Here is a 15,331-nt window from a genome sequence, read left to right as displayed (position 1 = left end):
GTTATTCCAAAAATGTAAAACAGACATGCATTAGATACTAGATTTGGTATAGAGGCAAAACTTCTATTGTCATTAAGACAGTCTTTGATAAAAGCTTTTTGAAAGTTGGTGGATAAAAATGATTTCTGTTAAATGGATATACCATCTTGAAAATTTTATAATGGAATGTAATAACAATGCTCCAAACTGGGAACTGCTCACTTCATCAGAGATGGAGAAAAAACACACACAACAAAATCAACATTCTAGGAAAAAGTGAGTTTCAATGACCAGATGCTGATGCAATCCAATTTTACAATCATACAGAAGTAGGAAAGAAACAATTTTATTTTCAAAGATAGCAGACAACAATGACATTATTCAGTTTGGAAGCCAATCAAAAGAAGAATATTTACATAAAACTATATTTTAAAATTAGAATCAGTCAATGCTATGTCCAACAAATCAATATGATGAAGCAAAATACATATTTTACAATGCTTTAAAAAACACCAAAACAAAGTACTTAATCACAAGAAAACTCACAGCTGTGAGTATTATGAATGCTAAGAAGGGAAGCAAATTTATGGGAAGGTCTTCCTGGTTTGTTAAATCACAGGGCCTCAAGCTCCCTCAAGACTTTTGTTAGTGTGATTCTTAATATCTTTAAAATGTTTCTGCATGTGATAAGAAAAAAACAGGAATTTCAGAGATGGCTTTAAATGGTTATTAAGCTGAAGTAGACGAAAATGGAAAATCTGTAGAGTTTTTTTTCTGAAGTGGTCAACATAGCTGATGATTTTTGGTTGCCATATTTTAAAAATTATAAGATGACCTAGATTATTAATGTTTATTTATATATCTTAGGTAAAAATATTTTGAACAAGTCTGTTTAGCTGAAAATACAAAAAGTATTTTAGCAAGTTTGAAGGAGTTGCATAAAAAATAAACAATGCTTTACAAGAGACCAAAACAAAATACCAAGTCAAAACAGAAGAATATCTATGGCAAACTAGATTTGTAAAATTAGCAGTTAGTGCAATGCCAAATAAATTAATATGATGAATCATAATTCTAGTTTTACAATGCTTTACAAGTCACCAAAAACAAAGTATTGAGTCTCAAAGAAAAACTCACTGGTATGAAAGTCAGGAATGCCACAAAGCTTGAAGCTCCCTCCAGATTTTTATTAGTGTGATCCTTAAAATATTTAAAATGATTCTACTTCTGTGTGTGCGTGCGTGCGTGCACGTCTTGTGCTAATACACACACACACACTTAATTTGGATAGGAAATAGCTTTCACTGTACATTTATATTTGTGTCCAGTCTACATCTTTGCAAAAATTCAATCAGATTAATGAAAAATTCAGAACATTTGCTAATTGAATCTCTCATTAACACTATCCCCATTTAAGTCATTTAGAGGGGGATGGGGTTTTCCACTGCAAAAAATGACAGTAACACTGTTTTGTTTCATAAATCAATATTTTTGATGGAACTATTTGTACTCACTTCTTGATATAGAAATGCTTAGTGTTCATTTGTTTGTGTTTATTTACTACTCTACAAAGAGCAAGAAGTGTAGAGACAAAAGTGTTATGTGGGATATCTGTGTAGATGTGGGATACACATGAAATTTACTAAATTAAGATATCCCTATAAAGACCAAATGCATGGACTAGAACAATAAAAAAAATTTAACAGTTCACATTATAGCAACTCTTAATAGGAGAACAGAAATATAAGAGGACAATACTGCAGTAATTCACTAAGAAACTAAAAAGGTTATTGTAAACTGTAATATTTGACATGCATATTAGATAAATAAACGTGTTGCTTCAAGAGAAATATTCCAAGATAGATAAATGAAAATAAACATTTATCAAAGGCATGAAACATATTCTTTAATGTTATTCACTATAAGCAGACATACAATAACAGAAGTTTACAACAATCCTTGTCTTTTAAGATCTTCAAATGTCTTTTTGTTGACAACATTTCCCTGATTATCTTCATATTCCTCCTATGATAAGAAGACGTTAGTAGGTTAGATTTCTTTAACTACTGGTCAAGTTATGACAACTACATGAAAGCAAACACAAATGTGGCCAAACAACAATTCTAATAAAAAAGCATAAATAACTATATACTATATACAGTTCTTGCATAACATAGAATAAACGAACCATGTCTTTTGTTTAGTACAATAATTAAGCATGTTGATAAAGATAATTATGTGTAGCTTTCTGGTTTAGAAATATACATATAGTATTCTGAATGATCAAATATTTACTTAAGAGTACATAAAACAAGATTTTATTTTAACATCTACTTCTATACACCCCTTAATTAGTTTGTGGTAAACATATTTACATAAATATAAGGATTTATAGAAACTAACACAAACCTCAATATTTCCTTGAAAACGTTCTCTCTGCTTTTGTTCTTTAAGCTTCTGCCATACTAAAAGATTAAACAAGTGAACATACAAGGTTTTAAAAAACCAATACATATCACACCGTATGATCACTTTTAACACTAAAATGTGTCTTCTACTTTGTACATATTGTTATAAACAAATAACAATATGAAAACAAATATTTTTTATGAATAACAAGAGTCACATATATGTAATTAATTTAATCAGTTACCATATTCTGTGCTGTGGTTATGAGCTAGTCACCGTTATTGTAATTATTTTTAATTTTTATACCAGATTAAAATAACAAAGTTATCACTTACACCATGTATGCAATTACTACTAAACTTCTACACATCTCAAAATGTTAGTATATATTTATTTTAATGCTATGTTTCTGTACTGAGTTAAAAGTTCTATATGAAGATGCACTTATTCTTAAACTACATTAATCATGCTTATAGGGATTATGTCCTAATGATTACAGACAAAAATTTAGAAACTTGTGTTCACCCTGGCACTTAGGACATTTTGTGGATATCCCATTAAACAAGTCTTCCAACAGAATACTTAGCATGTTGACATATACAGATACAAGAAGGTTGGAGAACCTGATTATATCTTTCTATTAATGAGAATTACCACCTGATATAGCACTTTGGAAAGTTTTGTGGCCCTTAGGATTTAAAATAATAATAAGTAGCATTGGTGCCTGAAGAACTTTTTCTTGAAGGCCAACTATAAAAGTCTTTGTCATAGTTTTGATGATTATCACATGTTCATCCAGTGTTTGGTTTAATTACAATTTTACTTACTTACTTCTTTGTTTTAACTGCGTTTTAGATGCTTAAGATGTTAAAGCTATAACATGAATACATGCCAACTTGAGATTATGAAACAGACATTATTTTAAGTTAGAAGGAGCTTGTCTTTAAGCCAATGGCACAGATATTATTAAATTCACTGTTAGCAATTCAAAGATCACACTCTTGGGCCTGTATTGCAATCATTGCATTTTATCAGTATCAACTTTGACAATGATTATAATTCAAAGACCACACTCTTGGGCCTGTATTGCAATCACTGTCAAAGCTGACACTGATAAAATGCAGACACTTACAAAAAACAAATCTGTTAACCCTCTGTTCATGGGTTTGGTCAAACTGACTGATGCAATAATGGTGGCAACATAATTCTGAGTACACAATATGCATTTTCACGACATATTACAATTCTGTTGTTCAAATTATATCATACTTTATGATCGGTGATGTTGAGAAAACCCACTTGTAGAGAAATATATATGCAAAAACGGCTTGTTTGGGTTGAGAAAATATTTTACGTAGAAGAGCAAACAACGTTTCGACCTTCTTCAATCATTGTCAGGTTCACAAAGAAAGAAAGAGGTAACTGACCAGAAGCTGACCACATGTTTGGAATGGGTTGTTTAACTGACTGTTGGAATGTAGAGGGCGGGCTTAGATGTTTGAATATATAATTTTATATTATTATTTTATTATTATTATATTATTATTTTTTTAATATATATATAAAGGTGTTCCTTTGTATTGGTTGATTTTGGGCTTAAGTTGTTGTATAAGTAGGGCTTCTTTAATTTTGCATTTTTTTATGTTTGTTTCTTTATTTAGTATTTGAGTGTTTTTTATGGTTATGTTGTGTTTATTTGATTTGCCAAATGTTGCTTATTTTTCTGCTGATATCGGGAATATATGGTATGTAGCAGTATATAGTTTCGTGATTTTATGATTCGTGAGATATATTTCCTTTTGTTGGTTGATTCTGCTTTTTGTCTAGGTGTGTGCATATAATCTTTTTTACTGTTTGTGGAGGAAACTTATTGATGTTGATAAAGTATTGTTTTCTTTTGTCTAATTCATTGTTGATTTTATCTGGTGAGAATAGTTTTATGGCTGTGTTTATTTGGTTACTTAGTATGTTGAGTTTTTGTTTTGTTTCATGTGTTGAGCCCCAAGGAATGTATAGTCCAGTATGGGTTATTTTTTTTTGGTGGATTTCTGTTTTAAATTGTGTGTAAAATATTTTCTCAATCCAAACGAGCCGTTTTTGCATATATAAATCATACTTTCATAAAATGGTCTTCACATCTTATGTATTTCATGGGCATGATCTCTATGCCCATAATTTCTTAATGAATAATAAAATTTGTTTGGTAAAACTTCCCATTTCATCTTAACAAAAAAATTTAAAATTTGATTTCATTTATGTATTTTGAAATCATTATCACATGCACAGAACCCACTAACTGTTTCCAATATGGTTAGCATAAATACTATGCGACTTGGGATATAAAGTTAAATATACTTGAGCTGTTTAACTTTATAAATTATATTTCACTAAGTCTTGTAAGATTAAGCTTAAAAGTTTATAATTTTTCCTTTTATTTATTTTTGTTAAAAATGTATAATAAAAAAAGAAAAGAAAAACAACAATATGTAGTACTTGCTGAATACTCTATGCATTTGAGCAGATGTTTCTATATAAATCACACTGAGTTTCAAATATTTGATTGTTCAAAACATAATTCATGTAGTTTCCAAATATACATTTAAGAACAAAAAAATGTATTGCTTATTAGATGAGAATGTCCAAAAAACTGCTAAGTTATAAATAGGTTTAAAAACTCTCTTAGACATTCAGAGCAGAAATAAGATGTTCACACCCAAAGAAACTATGACAGACTGGTATTCTACAGGTATCAAAATTAAACACAAGTCTTTGCAAAGGAGAATGTTGGTTAGCAAACCAATCTTGAAAGTAACAAAGAGACAGGCTAGGCTTCTAAAATGGGTTTAACAGATTTATTGATACCTCATGCATATCAAGAAGACAGAAAAAGGCTCATATACTATATTTTTGCCTTTGATTATGTATAGTTTTTGCTGTGTTCCTGACTGAAAACAGAATCAATATATTTGACATAAAAACTTTTGAAGGTAAAAAAATCAAGTTTTCACACCAAGCTTATTTACATATACCAATGATAAAACTATTTAATTAAATTTTGAAAATAACACTGTAAAAGTAGCAGCAAGCACAAAAAAGCCAGGCAAGGATGTCGAGGGTTAACACAATTCATTTCACTGAACATACTTACATCCTAATGCATCTTCAATTTGTGTAACATTAGCAAAGTGAGCTGTATTTGGGATTCCTAAGCACCGCATGCCATGTGCATGTCTCCATTCCTAGAAATTAAAATAGATTAAGGTTTAGTTTGAAATGACCTTCTTCACTGAAATGTACAATAAAAATCAGAAAGAAAATGAAACATAATTTTGATACATCTTTGATTTGCAATTAAACAGAATAAAAAGTCACTATATAAAAAAACTTACCTCTGCAATTGCTACTTTTAAAAGTTATAGTCTAAATGGCAGAAGGCATCTGAAACCACTAGGCTTAAAATTTGAAATAAAAACCATCTTAATTGCAGATGAGATATTGTAAAAGACCATTTGCATTTAACATAATTTTTATCCCAAATGTTATACACATTGCTAGGTTTGCTTTTCCCAGTAGGAAAAAACATAAAAACACAAAAAAAATAGTTTATTTCATTTCACTTTATGCATCATTCTTCATAAAATAGTGTTTCATATAATTACAAAAAACAAAACAAAAAAACTGCAAGTTTTTTTAATTCCACACTTCTATTTTAGAGAACTTACAGCAAAATGTCTTTGAAAAGCCTTTGGTCCACGATATGTGTAATTTCCACAGATTTCACAGCTGTAGCTAATGTTCAGACCATGCAGTTTGTATAACCAATAAGGAATGGGCTGCAAAATTAAAATTTTCACTATGTTTACAGACTTAGTCAAAGATGAATAATGCTGAATATTAAAAAAGCATAAATACAAAATACAATAGGACCATAGAAAGAAAATTTCAAAACAGCAACTGTATTTGTAAAGTTCATATACACATCACATACATTAATCATTGGTCAAAGCATTTAGTATATTTCATATGGTAATGTCAGCTACACATTTGCCAAGTGATTTACAATTTTTGGCGTGAAATTATTATTGAGACATAGTTCAAAGATAAGTAAAACGTATACTGTTGATAACAAAATCTGAATTTTTTAATGAAGTACTTTTGTTAAATATATGGACTAAAAGTATTGACTGTTCCAAGTACAAAGTGATTTTCCGATTAAGATTAAAAATATTTTTCCTCATCTGAAAACTGAAAAATTTCATTTCTAGTAATGTAAATGATAAAAAAATGAAAGTAGTTCATAACAGACATTTTAAATATTTTATTTAAAATTAAATACCTATAATTATTTATAAACATGATCAGAAAGAAACTATAATATTGATAAACAAGATGCCTGCTTTTCAAATTTTTAAGCCATTACTCATACTATATACGGTCAAGCCCAGAAAGGTTTTTTTTAAATGCTAACACAACTATTTATTCAAAAGCATATAATCAACTAAGGATTTACAGTAGACAGATGGAACTTGAGTTTAAATCTGCCTTTTTGTTACTGCCTCAGTAGTTTATACTGACAATTTGATCCCAAAGTAACTATCAAAGTTCCCATAATATATATCTTCATAAAGTTTCTCAAACTTTTAGTAAACATTCAAAATCTTTTGTATACAACAAAATTTTAATTAAGTATTTTTACTAAAACTCTGTCTGCAAACACAGGAAGTCAGAAAGTTAACTGTTTTAAAGATAAATGATTTCAATTTAAAATTTAAAATAATTTTCTTCTTTCTGAAGTTATCAAATTTTATTTGCATAATCTGTACCTCCCCTAAATACATTAAATGTTTTTCAATAACACTTTAAGCAAATGGTTACCAAACTGTGCACCATGATAAACTCACAGGGATGCCGTGGGGTATTTCAAAGTTTTGATAGTAAGACAGCAATACTGACATCTGTCAGACACCATGTGAACTACTAGCTAGAAATAGGTCAAAGTTTTAAGATTAGATTGCGCTACATTCCTTTCGATGATATTCTTAAATGTTTGAGATATGTTTTTGTTAACGTGTACTTACGGCTATATCAGTAACTTCTTGAACTTTCTCAGTTCTTAGATTTTGAATATAAATAACTGTCAATTCTCTGGGTTCATCAGTAATCGAAACAATTGAAGGGTGTTGTGATCAAGTGTCTGGGAGGTCTAGCAAAGTTCAGTGAATTATTTTGTTGATTTTTAGTCCTTGTGCATAAATTTGGAAAGATTTCTGAACATTAATAAGAAGTGTGGGAGTGAAGAAAAAGATGGCAAACCATAGATCACTGGCAAATTTGTGAAAAAACAGAAACAATGGAAATATGCAATAATTATCTGGATTTTGGTTTTACTTTGGTAGATGTCAATCATGAAGAGTGTATGCCATGTGTATTATGTCTACAAATTTTGGCTCCAGAGTAAATGCTTCCAAGTAAACTAAAATGGCACTTAAAGACCAATCATCCTAACATGACTAGTAAATCCTGTGATTACTGTTCCAGGAAGTTAAAAGAATTGAAAGAACAAAGAGGTACATTTTTGAAACAAGCAGCAATACCACGCAGTGCTTTGCTAGCATCCTACAAGGTTACATATATGAGTCACAAAATGTAAAAACCCTCACACTATTGCAGAAGAACTGATTTCACTGGCTGTGGTGGATATAGTGAACATTATAGTTGGTGAATCTGCAGAAAGTCTGTTTTCAAAGGTGCCTTTATCTAACACATAGCTGAAGACCTCAACAATCAGCTAACTGAAAAAAATGAAAGGAAAGGAATTCGGGTTACAGCTAGATGAGGCAAGGGGTAGTAACAAGGATGCTCGTTTGATTTGATACAGTTTGTGGATGTTGACAAAATTGTGGAAGATCTTCTCTTTTGGAAAAGTATCACTGCAGGTATAAAGGCTCAAGACTTGTTTGAGATCCTTGACACTTATGTGTGAAAACAACTTAGACTGGACTAAGTGCATTGGTGTGTGTACCAATGGTGGTCACTTTATGTAAAGCTGTTATGGATGATTGCAAGCACTCACATGAAGCAAAGCTCTTGATGCACTGCTTGATCCACATGGAAGCCCTTGCATCAAAGCACCCAAGTCTTCCACTGAACCTAGTTCTGGAAAGTGTGTTGAAAGTGGTGAACTTTATAAAAACTTGGCCACAGAAGGTGAGGTTTTTAAAAAACTATGAGAGGATTTGGGATCTGAGCACACATCTTTGTTGTACTACTGTAGATCACAATGGCTTTTCCATGGGAATGTACTGTCCCATGTGTTCAAATTATGACAGGAACCCTACTCTTATCTCAAATAAGAAGAGCATGAATGTGCTAGAGACTTCTTGGATTCTGGGTTCCTAACTATGCAATAAATGCCTTTCAAAATCAGCAAATCTTCCTGATGTGATTCATTAGAAAAATTGCAAAACTAAGTTATGAACTAGACAATGCCCTGCACAGCAAGAAATAAATAATTTAATAGATTAAAACTTTGTTTTGCTGTTGGTTACAAATAATATAGTATAAAATGTCAAAGAAAACTACTGGAAAATTGTGAAAGACAAGATATGACAGACTGACGTGGTAAATGGGTCTGATATTGTAGTTTACGGTTCTGTAAAGAAATAATATTAATAGCTGTAAAAACTCTGCTTTGCTTAGGCAATATCTGTATTATAATAAGCAATTTATGTGAAATTCGGTTTTTCTCAGAAGGGTGGTAAAATAAGGGAAGATACCTAGAGAGCAAATATCACTATTCTCATACTGGGAAAGACTAGGGATTTATAAAACAAAAAATTCCTTTAAAAAAGATAACCACTGAAAACTTATGTGATATTAAAACTTTATTTATGAACTGATATTCGTGCCAGGTTAATTCATGCACATTGACAATAAAGTAGTTTGATTAAATTTTAAATGTAACTGTAATAGATTTTTACATGTGCACTTTGACCTACCTGATGCAAAAGGGTAAATCATAGTTTCTATCTTGTTAAAATTGCTGGTTATAAAATTGATTATAAGATAATCATTTCAATTCATAGAACATTCAAGTAAACAATTACTTCTTTTTCTTACCTATTTAACCAAAGTAAGAGTTATTTTTTTTTTAATTTTATTTCTGTACCTTTCCATCCCACCCTAAAGGAAGATTTTTTGGATTGTAAATAACATCATTGTCATCTTCTTCTTCTGATTCAGACTCAGAGGCCTCATCATCAGATTCTTCTCGTTCTCCAAAAGTCCTTGCTTGCTTACGCTGAACATTTTCTTTAGTGGCTTGTCGCTGTTCCTGAAAAGCCAAAAATAACAACTAAATAAAACACATTTTAGATTGATTAAGTCATTTTTTTAACACAATTTTCTCATCAGTAATAATCCGAAATATTTTAGACATTTGGATAATGTATGATAAAATATCACAATTAATTAGCCATTATTATTCAGTGGACTAACTGATTATTTATTGATTTGTTAATTTTTGGTGAAGAAATAACACAGTAGCCTATCCTTGAGAAAAATGGCATTGTTGTTGTTAGTAATTAATACCATTTTGAACTTGAACAAAGCTTCAAGAGCTTTACTTCTGATACTAAAAACCCTTTTGATTAGAGACTATATTTTGATAACTTGTAGCCTTAACATTCTCAGCTTTTGCACATCTTTAACTTAAACTTACCACCACAATTTTCTTCAATAAAAATAACATACACTTGTCTTTTACTCTAATTGTTGAGTGAGTTTAATAATGGTCATTTTACTGTTTGCAAAATTGATCTCTCTTTTCTATTATGACAGACATAGTCAGTGCACGATTTCTGCCGAGTTACTGGCAAGGCTCCAGTTTTTCTGTGGTCTCTACCCAAATACTTTTAAATAAAAACCATGAAATATGAGAATATCACAGGTTAAAAACAAAAGATAAAATCTGGTGTCATGACTATATGATAGGTTTTTGCAGAACATCTGTATTTTTTGTGCGAGTGTATTTATACTATTTTTATACTATACTGAAATTGCATGTTAATGAGATCAAACTTCCTATTTGGGGATATGACATTTTTTACCGATCAGAAAAAACATTTTACTAGAAAGAATGTTTAGGTGTTGGGGATAGGTGGCAGTCAGATAAGACGTTTATACCTAGAAGAAACACTTTCCTGGGTGTGGGACTATGCAGCTGCAGGCCCAGGAGAAGAACTAACACAATCAGGTTCATCCAAAATGGCCAATTAGGTTCTGTCCCTAAGGATCACTATGGTGGTGTGCAATCTAGCAAGGTTGAAGTTGAACGGAACAATTTCTACATCTGTAACTGGAAGTATTATTTGTGGCCACATTTTACAGGCAGGAACGTTTCAACAACAGATAAGACAGATGCACAGTCTTATGAAGTTGGTAGTATGCATGATATTGGATAGCCTCTTGTTGATGAGAAGTTTATTGCAATAGTGACTACTAGTCATGGAAAAACATCAGATCATGCAGCATCAACAGATGATCTACCACCTTCATTACCTTGTCATTCTAAAACTCACACATAAGAATTATTTAAATGTAAGGGCTCCAGCACCAGCTCACTTCACTGCATCCTACCAATGTTCAGGATACCTCAGTTTGATGCTGGCCAAGTCACTGGTGATAAGCTACTGAGAAAAAATGTATGCAACTATGATGGAGGAAAATCAACTCACATTCCAAAGCTCAAGGATGCAGCAAGAGAGAACATTGACAATATTTTGACATATTTTGAAATATTGACATATTTCAGGCAAGTTACTGACTGGATTGGCTGGAATTTGAAACTGACAATTCAATTTCTGATGATTAGGCTGAGTAACATGACTGAGGCACAGCTACAGGATTGAAATACAGTTCAAGCCAAGCTGAAATAATATTTCTATCAGGTCATCCCATAAGTAATGCCTCAAAATTTAATACAGAAAGTGCATCATCATTTCTGTCTTTGTAAAAGGCTTTAATGACCAAAAATGTTCAGACAAATAAAGGAAACTAAAACCCACCTCCACTTTTTAGATCATTAATCAAATAAACTCTTACAAAGATATGTGTGTTTGAGGAGCACATTAGGCATATAATGCTTTACAAGTTTAAAAAAGGCAATAGTGCAGCAGAAATTACATGAAACATTCAAGGTGTTTATGGTGTGGAGTCTCTCAATGAAAGAAAATGTCAAAGGTCGTTTCATAAGTTCAGATCAGGTGACTGCAGCTTGTCCTGTTGAGTTTAATGATGACTTCCTGCTGGTTGCACTTGATGAAGATTATGCTGTAACAGTTGAAAAACTACCACAAAGCTCAATTCAACCCATTCAATAGTTCACCATCATCTGCAACAGCTTGAAAAGGTGTCAAAACTTGGAAAATGGGTTCCCCATAATTTGACAAAGCCATCCTTAGAACAAGAAAAGATATTTGCACTTCTATGCACTCTCATGAACATAACTCACCTTTCTTGAACAGATTAGTGACTGGAGATGAAAAATGGATATTTTATAAAAATTTTAAGTGCTGCAGACAATGGCTCAATGCAGATAAACTGGCTAAAGCACAGCCCAAAATGGGCCTCCACCCTAGGAAAGTCTTGTTAAGCATTTGGTGGGAAAATGTTGGTGTGATCCACTTTGAGTTGCTGCCACTCAATGTTATGATTACATCAGACTTCTATTGTCAACAGGTAGAGCACCTGAATGTTGCACTGACAGAAAAGAGGACTGCTTTGATCAATCTTAAAGGTGTTGTGTTACACCAGGATAATGCACGACCCCACATAGTAAGGATCACATCTGCAAAGATTGAAGAGCTAGACTGTGAAAAACTTCCACATCCTCCTTACTCTCCAGACCTTCCCCCATCTGATTATCATCTATTCTGAAGTTTGCAGAACTATCTTCATGTAAAAGAGCTTGGAACACATTAAGACGTCAAAACTACTCTCTCTACATTGTATTCCTCCAAACCCCAAGAATTTTATAGAAGTGGCATTCAGAAGATTGTGAATCATTGGCAGGAAGTAATAAATAATAATGTGGCATACATTATTGATTAAATAACATTAAAAGCATTTGAAATCTTTTCTCTTTTTCTGAACCTAAAATTGGACATTACTTAAGGGATGACCTGATAGTAAATAACTGAGCTGTCCATTTGCTCAAGTTAAAAACTTAAAAAGCAGGGTTTCTCCGATAACTCCAACGACAAGGTCAATGATTTATATAAGATGTGTAAGAAGACACACCCTGTAATGGTTTCAAGAGATCATAAAGACATCCTAGTTGATAGGTTCACTGAAAGGCTATCTAGTGAGATGATGAGGCACTATTTAGGTCTAAGAAATATTTTTACCATAACAGGTAATTTCTGTGAGAATAAGGTTACAAGATGCAGCGGCTGTACCTTGAACAGATTATTCTTCTCAAATGAGTACCTCTCATCAAACTCATGTTTTGTTAAAGTTAAGTCAGCTAACAACATATCCCAGAACTACTTTAATGGTTCCCACTGAATGAATAGGTTTCCCTCATTGTTCTACAATGTTTGTGGCACAGTTGATGCATTTAGACCTTCCTGTCTGGATATTGTTCTAAAAGGGAGAACCAAACTACAAGTTTTGGGTATAGGCAGCAGGGTAACTTAAGAATGAATTGCTTATACCTTGCCATGCACAGGTTAGGCAGGGAATCCAACTCTAGGTTCACTATACAGCAAGTGCAGAAGAGTCAAGAACTAGCCATTGATGTTGCTGCTACTTCTCCAGAAAATAAAATCAGAATTAGTCATCACCTGAGAAGAGTACAGTAAATGGCTTGCATAAAATAGTGTATTGACAAGCTCTGCTCTTTCAAAGCTGAGTGGTGCTTGGTACATGCCCATAGGACAGATGGAATTCCTGATTGATAAAGAAGCTATAGTGACACTGATTGATCTAGTCTATCAAGCACTTAAAGTGAAGCTACTGCTAGTTAAACCCTTCTGATTATAAATGTAAAGGAATATATCTAACTATTTACAGGCAATGCCAATCACAAAGAAAGGCAGTCACTGCTGACCTAGGTTCTTTAATCCTCAAAATGGGCATACTATGGAAGTTACCTGTTAGCTTTGCCTTTGCAACAAGTGAGCTGTATATCTATACGGGAAAATAATATGAAGCCAGCCAGAACAGTAGACCACTTATATACATTATGAAAGGAATTATTATTTTCATATACACAAGTGGTGTTCCATAGCTTAATATGGACTAAATCACAGTACATCAATCAATAAGCCACAAGAAACATACAGATTCCTGTTAAGAAAGCAGGAAGCATTAGCTTGAACAATGACTTGCTCGAAGACAGATGAAATACAGGTACTGTTCTGTAATTACAAGCAGTCAGCAATTTAACTTTTTTTTGAAATGGTCATCAGAATGGCAGACAAAGTGGAGCTAACTGAAACTTACAGTAACATCAATGATGCTTGTGTTATATTTCATTCATAAGACAGTACTAGGTTGCTGATGAATCCTAGATCTACACTGAGAATTGCATAAGCATTCTTGATTAAACATAAACAGTGAATACTCAGTGGCCTGTTGATTAAATTTTGTTGGGTTGAACCAGAATCATTCATCATTATATTAAACCATTACTACACAGGCTTTGTAGGACCATGCATGATATAGCTAGCTCTAAAATACAGATGTTACAGGCTACTGTGTTGAATCCTTTCTGTCCATACAGACAGATAAATGTCTGGATCTACTGCAAGTTGCCAAGTAACTTAACACTTTGAACTTGGCCTCTAGATATTGATAAGTAAAATTTGATGACAACAGCAAATCCAAAACTATTTCCAACATTTAAGATGATTTGTTTCTTTACTTAAAATTATGCTATAAAATGGGCTACCTATGCTCTTCCCACCACAGATACTGAAGCCTAGTTTCTAGTGTTAACTACAGACACAATGCTGAGCCACTGGAGTTTTATACAAGTTCTGTATTATGCCCTTCAGTGTGTGAAATGCTTCAACCATTTTCAAGAGACTACAGAAGTTTACACTTTAAATGCTGCAAAAGGAATGATGTTTGGTCTATGTTGATAATCTCCTGGGGTTTAGTCATATATTAAAGTCTGCTGCTACAAACCTGCTCATGGTACTGCAGCAGATAGGAACAAAAAGTTATAGAAACGTTCACTTATGCATGTGCAAAATGAATTTCTGACACCTTTTGGGGTAAGCTGAACCTGTGAATTCTGCAAGTGCCTTGGTTTTCACCACATTTATTGACACTTTATGGCAAATGTTTGGAAGACTGCTGCATATTTATCTGATCTCGCTAAAGTGCACTTTAGTGGAAAGTCCCATGCTGGACAATATGCAGTAAGGCTGTGAGGTATTTTCTGGATACCAATGCTACCACTGATTGTGGAAATTCTTAGGAAAAGGTATTATCTCTTCCAGCTTCTAGACACCAGATGTACATTTCAAAGCTATCTGTTGCTAAGCAACAGTCTTTTGGATACGTGAATAGGAAGCTTATAATCAATACGAAAAGCAGATATTGTAAACAGGAATGTCCCAAGCACTTGTTTTTCTCCTTATATGTATGAGTTTAAAACAATTAAATTGTATTTAGGTTTTACTTTTAGTTAATCATGTAATATTTCTTTTAAAATTCATATTTGAAAGGTATAATGATCTTTATAGGCTTACTTGTTCATTGCCTATTTTATTAATACTTCTAAACAAAGGATATGAGCAAAACATTTTACCTGCGGCTAATGAGTCTTTCATGAATAAATAATGTCCTACAGACACTAAGTGACATGGGCATGGCATGGCCAAGCTTATTAAGGCATACGACTTGTAATCTGAGGGTCGCGGGTTCGCATCCC

The 15,331-nt window shown here is 32.5% G+C and overlaps 1 protein-coding gene across 1 annotated transcript in view; it reads right to left on the bottom strand.

The window, feature by feature from the left end:
* Positions 1 to 309: 309 nt before the first annotated feature.
* noi (splicing factor 3a subunit 3 noi) overlaps positions 310 to 15,331 on the bottom strand; it is a 103,052-nt gene continuing 88,030 nt past the window's right edge. The window contains exons 13-17 of the mRNA XM_076517608.1: positions 9,557 to 9,721; positions 6,111 to 6,221; positions 5,537 to 5,627; positions 2,389 to 2,444; positions 310 to 2,004 (exon numbers count right to left, since the gene is read on the bottom strand). Coding sequence (XP_076373723.1) covers positions 1,927 to 2,004; positions 2,389 to 2,444; positions 5,537 to 5,627; positions 6,111 to 6,221; positions 9,557 to 9,721 — 501 coding nt within the window. The 3' untranslated portion in view covers positions 310 to 1,926. The remainder of the gene's footprint in view (positions 2,005 to 2,388; positions 2,445 to 5,536; positions 5,628 to 6,110; positions 6,222 to 9,556; positions 9,722 to 15,331) is intronic.

This window comes from Tachypleus tridentatus, chromosome 8, assembly GCF_004210375.1.
Source record: "Tachypleus tridentatus isolate NWPU-2018 chromosome 8, ASM421037v1, whole genome shotgun sequence".
In the NCBI taxonomy this organism is placed as follows: domain Eukaryota; kingdom Metazoa; phylum Arthropoda; class Merostomata; order Xiphosura; family Limulidae; genus Tachypleus; species Tachypleus tridentatus.
This window is presented reverse-complemented; position numbering and strand designations above follow the sequence as displayed.